The sequence below is a fragment of the Triticum dicoccoides genome, chromosome 4A (assembly GCF_002162155.2).
Source record: "Triticum dicoccoides isolate Atlit2015 ecotype Zavitan chromosome 4A, WEW_v2.0, whole genome shotgun sequence".
NCBI lineage: Eukaryota > Viridiplantae > Streptophyta > Magnoliopsida > Poales > Poaceae > Triticum > Triticum dicoccoides.
This window is the reverse complement of record NC_041386.1, coordinates 635,926,415-635,934,526: the sequence shown is the minus strand read 5'-3', so window position 1 is coordinate 635,934,526 and position 8,112 is coordinate 635,926,415. Positions and strand designations below refer to the sequence as shown.

Here is an 8,112-nt window from a genome sequence, read left to right as displayed (position 1 = left end):
CCGCCGCCCTCCCTTGCAATTTTTTTCCATATATATGCTTGTTTTATATATATATATATATATATTTGCTTGTTTATATATATATATATATGTGTGTGTGTGTGTGTGTGTGTGTGTAATGATTTCTTATAGAATATGATGTTTTTTTCATAGATGATCACATATATGATGTATGCACGAATGTGGATGAAATATGATGTTTTTTGTTCATAGAACATGAAGTTTTTTTAATTCACAATTTTTTTTGTTCATGAGAGAGATGAGGACGTTGAGGGATCATAGATGTATTTTTTCAGAATTTTCTATCGTGCATAGACGGATTTTAGACCACGGAGCACCCCCTCCCTATCGTTGCAAAATTTGCTAAGTGATATTAAGAAGGAAGGAAAAGAAGGATAGGAAAGAAAGAAAATAAGAAGAGGAAAGAAAGAACAAGAGGAGAAATAAATAAGAAGAAGAAAAAAGAAGAAAAAGAAGAGGAGAAGAAGAAGAAAGGAATAATGGAGAATAGGGTCGCCGAGTGGTTGAGGAAACCCTAAATAGCAAGTATCATGGGTGTGAGATACATGTGGCCGTCGGTGTCGTACACTGCATCCACGTCCCATAAGTCACGTGGGCGTCGAAGCCCGCGTCACTTGTGGGACGTGGATGTAGTGTCCGACACCGACGGCCACATGTATCTCACACCGACGATACTTGCTATTTAGGGTTATCTCTACCGCTCGGTGACCCTCGACGACCCTCGTTCCCGATAAAAAAAAGAGGAAGAAGAAGAAAAAAAGAGGAGAAGAAAGAATAGAGGAGTCTGGGGGGAGGAGTACTTTGTATGTGAGAGTTAAAAAGGAACATGACCTCGTTGGAATTGAACTGTTGCCTGTTCCATTTGAGGAGTTCTTTCAGTTTTTCAATCAATTGGCCCTCGATAAAGCAACGGTCACCTGCTACTGTCTGTAAGTAGTACTATTTTTGTCACTAAGTCTCTCTATATAGCTCAGCTCTTTCATTGCATGTATTTATAATTATCCTCACTATATTATGCAGATTGAAGATCGTCGAATTGAAGAAAAGACAAATCGGTGATATTGGGTTCATTAACACAAATATCATAGATGCAACTCAGGTTAAATTTCATGCCGCAGATACCGAGGCCAACTTGCTATGATCGTTGGTAATAAATGAAAACAAAGATATAATACTCTTTCCTTACAACTTGAAGTGAGTGTTACTATCTTGTGCATATTCGGTTTCCCTTATATATTAGTCAAGGTTATAGTAATGTAATTGATGAGTTATGCATGCGTGTGCAGTTTCCACTATATACTCCTAGAGATTAAGCTTGAGCTGGGACTAGTAACCGTCTTAGACTCAAGACGAAAAGATCCCCAGGACTATGCGGACATGACTCAAATGCTCGAGAAGTAAGTTAAATCGATCATTATCCACCATATCAGCAACTTTGTTCATTTCCTGATATATCAAGTAATTGTTTTCTTTGTCTGGCAGGGTTTGGAGAAAATTCACCAAAAAAGCTCCGGGACTCCTGAAGAAGCTGCAATTTAGACACTTGAAAGTAAGTACCATAGTAGCATGTTCCACGCATCTCCTAGTGATTCAAGCGCTAATTTCATCAATACCATTTCGCATTCTTGCTTATCAGTTTGATTGACCTCTGTTTCTTGTAAAGTGGTTGTGGCAGGAACAAGGAAATGATTTCTGTGGATACTACGTTTGCGAGTCCATCCGCCACACGACCTATGAGCGGGGCTACTCTGACAAACAATATGAAGTGCGTAAATAAAAACATTCACAATTTTATTTTATTACCATAATTTGTGTTGAGTTTCATTCATTCATATATATATATATGTATTGACAGACCCTCTTCTTCAAATTAGATGTTTCAGAAGCGGGATGAACTCCTAGCACCAGCTCGCATGCGAGCAATTCAATAGGAATTGGCGGCATTCTTTCTCAACCACGTGATCGCTGAAGACGGAGAATACTATATGGACCATGAGTCCGTATGTCAGGAGATTATATTTGTAAGAGATAATTATTGTATATATGTAGCCGGTAGTGTCGGATAGATATACGAGAACTTGTTGTTCGACCAATCTCTCGGAGAAGCAGAGGTGGTCGATATCACTTCTCTCTGTATGCATATATGTTCATGATGATCTCCTGTTTCCTTCATTTGCTTACTAGCTAGCTAGCGTGTCTAGTCCTCTCTATACGTATGTATAGTATGTAGCGTCGACCAAGCACGGACATAAGAGAGGACACTTCTCTCTATTAATTATAGCTAGCTAACACAATATATGAAACACCTAAATTAACCCCCCAAAACCCCCAGCCCCCCCTCCCCTTCAAAAAAAAAAACAAAAATCCCAGCCACAGAAATGCTGACGCGTGGATGCCTATTGGTCCTGGTTGGTGCCACCAACCGGGACCAAAGGCCCTCCTGCCTGGGCTCCGCGCACAGGCCACGTGAAGGCCCATCTGTCCCGGTTCTGGATTGAACCAGGACTAAAGGGACAGGGCATTAGTACCGACTCTTTAGTCCCGGTTCAGGAACCGGGACAAAAGGCCCTTACGAACCGGGACAATAGGCCCTTTTTCTACTAGTGGAGGTGGTTTTGTACCCTACCATAATCCCTTCGTTCGTTCTCCGCTATTAGTGACTTTGGAGTGACTCTTTGTTGCATGTTGAGGGATAATTTTATGATCCAATTATGTTAGTATTGTTGAGGGAACTTGCACTAGCGAAAGTATGAACCCTAGGCCTTATTTCCTATCATTGCAATACCGTTTACGCACATTTTTATCATTAGTTACCTTGCTGTTTTTATAATTTCAGATTACAAAAACTGTTATCTACTATCCATATACCACTTGTATCACCATCTCTTCGCCGAACTATTGCACCTATACAATTTACCATTGTATTGGGTGTGTTGGGGACACAAGAGACTCTTTATTATTTGGTTGCAGGGTTGCTTGAGAGAGACCATCTTCATCCTACGCCTCCTACGAATTGATAAATCTTAGGTCATCCACTTGAGAGAAATTTGCTACTGTCCTACAAACCTCTAAACTTGGAGGCCCAACAACGTCTACAAAAAGAAGGTTGTGTAGTACACGTCAGTCTACTGGTTGGATCCTTCTTATCTACACATTTCTTCATCAGCGGCAATTGTTGTCCTGGTGCGCTAGTCGTATGAGGCCTTAGCACGAAGACTTTCTGATTGTGTACTACAACAAAGTTTGTTCAGCTCCGATGAGGGAGGGGCGATGACGGCAGCACGCCTCCATCGCTAGGTGGTCTAGGGACCTGGATGTATATTTTACTTCTGGTGTTCTTTCTACTACCTTAACAATTGATGAATGGATTGAAAGTTTTCCTTGCAAAAAATATATATTTTCATATCATTCTTTGTAAACTCGGACAAATTTTATTAAGCTTGACTTCAGTCAAATCTAAAATGTGTAGTAAATAAAAACAGAGAGAGCGTTGGTAACTTTTGTTTATGAGCGCGACAATTTTTTGACGAAAAATAAAGTGAGGACAAATTTATCATGCTTGCCAACTAAATTTGCTATGGTCAAGAAATATCGTTACCTAATAATAAAGGGGCTATTGCTTCTGGTGATACATCATTAGAATCGCCCCCAAATTTGCAAAAATATTACCCACCAATGCCACAAATAAGTGACAAAAAACGTTTTGCAGGGAATCCCCCGCCTGGGCCGGCCCAAGAAGAGGGACCTACTATACTGCATTCTGCGCGCTAGAAAAGATACAACGCATCCGTTTGGGCTGACGCATGTGCGGATCTCTGTTTTCTTGTTTCGTTTTTTATTTTATTTTTTCTATTCCCTTTTGTTCTTCTTTAAATGGTTTGGAACATCGAAAAACTTTTGAAATATATAAAAAGATAATTTTGAAAAACATGTTCAATAAAACATAAAATGTTTTTGAACTTAAAAAAAATACTTGGGATCTTTCTAAAAATATTTTCATATTCAAAACAAATGTTCACAATTTAAAAACAAATGCCCGTAAAAAAGTTCATGATTTTTAAAAATGTCCGTGTATTAAAAATAATTAATGAAATGGAACATAATGTTTGCTAATTAAAAAATGCTGATGCATTTTGAAAATTGTTTGAAAATTTAAAAAACAGTTCGTGAATTGCAAAAGAGTGTATTGATTCATAAAATGTTTGCTGATTCAAAAAATGTTCATACATTTCAGAAAATGTTCATGAATTTCAAATAAAAATGATTTTTTTGAAAATATGTTTATCTATTATAGAATTGTTCGCCGATTCAAAAGAAAATGCTTGTAACAAAATGGTCACAATTGTAACAAAATGTTTGTAACTTCTAAAAATGTTCCCAAATTTGGAAAACTGCTCACAAATGATCGAGGGTATGTAGTTAAACTGCAATGCTTCCGAGTCTTTGTGACTATATACCCGCGTGAATTTTAAAGAATGAACTACTGGGGTGGATCGACATAGTATGTTTTGTTAATGTTTCTTGAAATTCAAAATAATACTTTGAAATACCAAGTTTTAAAAAATATGAACATTGCTTTAATTTGTGAATAAATTTTTAAAAAGAAACATTTTCTTGAATTTGTCTCAAAAACGTGTGATGAGATGCGAACAAAATGTGGTCATTATCATTGGAGATTTTGATTTTTTTTCCCTCCTGCTGTAACACACGCGCCCTTTTGCTAGTACTCCCTCCGGTCCTTTTTACTCTGCACATTGGATTTGCCGAAAATCAAAATTTGCTAAGTTTGACCAAATTTATATTAGAAATTATTAGCATCTATAATATCTAATAAATATAATATGAAGATATATTCCAAGATGAATCTAATGATATTGGTGTTGTTATGTGAATGTCTATAATTTTTTATATAAACTTGGTCAAAGTTGAATGAGATTGACTTCGGACAAACCTAATATGCAGAGTAAAAAGGACCGGAGGGAGTAAATTGCAAAAAAAAAATACTAATTGTTTTGGGATGATAAAATTCCGAGCGTTCGGTACTTATCGGTGTCCTAAAAAATCAGGTGTGCGCAAAAAGTTTGGGCCGTACACGTGTCCAGCACTCCCTCTGTGAACAATCGGCGGCTTGACTGACGAGTGGGCCCCTGCTCGAACTCACACAGTGACACTATACCTGGCCAAATGTCGGGCCGGGCCGGGCTAAACAAAGCCCGTTGCAAAAAACCTGGGCCCGAGCCCGGCCCGGCCCGGCCATCAGGCCTAGATTTCAGGCCCAAGCCCGGCCCATCAGTCAAAAAGCCCGACGGGCCTCGGGCCACGGGCCGGGCCTCTTTGTTAAATGGCAAATATGGCAGGCCTGAGCCCGGCCCGGCCTGGCCATTGGGCCTAAAAATCAGGCCCAAGCCCGGCCCATGGGCAAGGTCGGGCCGGGCCGGGTCGGGCTTTTTTAGATCGGGCCGGGCCGGGCCGTCCGGGCCGGGTTTCCCATGGCCAGGTCTAAGTGACACTAAAGCCTTCGTCCTCTCCAGCGGCCTCCTCTCGTATCGACATCCTGCTGCTGCCTCTCACACAAATCTCAAACCCTACCTTGCTCGCTATCCTTCCAGATCCCGAGCTCCCCTCGCGCCCCGCCCCTCCCCGGCCCCCATGCGGATCCGCAGGTCCGCCTCCCGCCTGCTTGGCTCCGCCGTCTCGGGCTCCTGCACGGAGCCGCCCCGAATCGAGCCGCCCCCGCCCCCGCCGCCAGCCCCAGCCCCAGCCCACGAATCCGGCGCCGGGTTCGTGGGGCCGAAGACTTCCTCCGGCGGGGAGCCCTGCTGCGAGCTCAGCCGGTCGCCATGGGACCTCATGGCGCAGCTCGACCTCTCGGATCCCCAGGTAATTTCCTCACCACCCGACCCCCTCGCTCCTTGCCCCGTGCTCTCCCGCCTGGCCGCAGCTTTGTAGCATTCCCGTGACGCTCTGTAGCAGCTAGCATGCCCGCCTCGCTACCTAGCTCGCCTCTGCGGAGGTTACCATTCGGGGTCTGGACCATGTCGCTAGGGTTCCGCTCCCCCAACCCGCGTGGTGCGGGGTCGAGGTCTAGCCGTAGGGCGCGTCAGTTAGCTCCCTCGCGGTAATCTGTGATCGTCTGGCGGCGGCGCGGCGGCTAATCGGGCTGCAAGTTCATCTGTCGGTCGTGAGCCCTACCAACCCGCCCCCCATTTCAGTTCAGCAATATCAGTAGCAGTAGCAGCTAGCTCTTTTCGTTCTTTAACGTTTATTTTCCGAATTACCATCTCATTCAGGTGGAGAAGCTCTTCGTGGAGACTTGCTTCATGAGTGTTTCCTGGCGAGGTAGCTGGCTCTTCCCATCAAGCATTACCATGCCTACTGGCTCCATCAAGGAGGAGGAAGACTTGACCGTAGATATGGTTTACGGGGTCATCTTGAAACTGCACAAAGCTGTGGAAAAGATGGAGAGGAAGCCGAAGCCAAATAAGGGGTTCAAAGTGCAGAAAGGAGTGTGGAGGTGCCGGAAGAATGACGGCAAGAGGTGGTGCTGCCAGCGGCCCGCGAGTGAGCCCAACTCCTACTGCCCGTACCACTTGGACCAGAAGCCCCCCGTCAGCGACAAGCCACGTAGAAAGAGGCCCGACATCGACCTGGGCGAGGGGTTCTACTACTATGCGGGGTTCGGCCCCGGCACCAAGAAGCGCCGCACGTCATGCAGCGACAGCGTGCCAGAACCTATTCTGCCTGCTGAATCTCTGAAAGAGGAGGCACCATCTGAAATGCAACTTAATTTTAGTGCTTGTCAGGTACAAGTGAATGAATCAGACCATCAATCAGTGCTCCCGCCATCAGCACACGTCGTCGACGAGCCTGGCACCGCTAGGATGGTGGGCTGTGACAAGGAGAGCAGTGATGATGGCATGCAGGAACTTCCACTGCCTGCTAAACAACCAAAAGAGGAGGCACAGTCCGAAATGCAACTTAATTTTAGTGCAGGTCAGGAACAAGCTGATGACTCAAACCATCAAGAAGCAGCGGCATCAGTACGTGTAGTCAACAAGCCTACGGGCAACGACGGCACCACTGGGATCGCAGGCTGGGACGAGGAGAGCAGCGATGAGGAAGCGCTTGGCTGCAATGGCAAACAACCCTGCGGCACCAAGAGGAAGGGCCCGTTCAAGAAGAGGTGGAGGAAGCCTGTGAAAGCCCGGTCGCTCAAGTCACTGATGATGTCGTAGTGCCTGACTCTCATAGGTTTAGTAGTTAGCTCAGCTTAGTCTGCTCCAGTTTTGGTGCTGAGTTGCAATGTACAAACTGTCCGTAGCATATTTCTTGTGTGTGTACTGTACTGTTTTAACTCTGTGTGCGGCCGTTAGATCAAACTGATTTTTTTTAAAGCTGTCGTTTAATCCTCATGGGTGAGAAGCAGCCACTGTTTTCTTAGTCCTGTGATTCAGTTACCTGACACGTCCAGTGGATGGCCTAATTCAGTCCAGCAATGTGTGCCTGAATGTACTTCAATACATACAGGTTACCTGCATATATATCCGATCTCCCAATTGATGGCTGCAATTGATGCATGACTGCTAGCTCCGGGTGGAAAGAGAAGAGTACACGAATTCACAATGTTTGCATCACTCTTAAAGTCTTAATACAACTCTCTTAAGAACAATATATATAACTGAGACTTAGTACCGTGCTTGAGATGTACTGTCACGGGCGTTGGTACAGAAAAACCTAGGAGCTCCCAACACTTGGTATATGTACGTGTTGGTTGGCGTCGCCAAACAACATTCACTGGAAAAGAACATTTTGGATTTTCTTGGATTTATTCCGGCCTTTCCGACAATTTGCTTTTGGTAGGAGACGATGTTTTTGTCAACTACAAGACGTTTGTGGTGACTTTGTACTTATTGATTTTTTTTTTTGCGAATTGCTGAAACTTTGGGTAGTGTCAGCTGTGTCAAGTTGCAAAATTTGTAGTGAAATCTTTTCTTCCTTTTGGTGAAATCAAGGAAAGACCCTTTCATCCAAAAAAAATATTGGCTATAGTTTGATAATCATGCAGAACGAGGTGCTTGCAAGAATGGATTG

The 8,112-nt window shown here is 43.8% G+C and overlaps 1 protein-coding gene across 1 annotated transcript; it reads left to right on the top strand.

Moving 5' to 3' along the window:
• The first annotated feature begins 5,572 nt into the window (after nt 1-5,572).
• Nucleotides 5,573-7,461, top strand: LOC119287581. Its single transcript, XM_037567151.1, has 2 exons — nt 5,573-5,901; nt 6,312-7,461. Exons 1-2 carry the CDS (start codon nt 5,671-5,673, stop codon nt 7,254-7,256), a joined length of 1,176 nt encoding a protein of 391 aa, XP_037423048.1. The 5' UTR covers nt 5,573-5,670; the 3' UTR covers nt 7,257-7,461.
• Nucleotides 7,462-8,112: the final 651 nt, after the last annotated feature.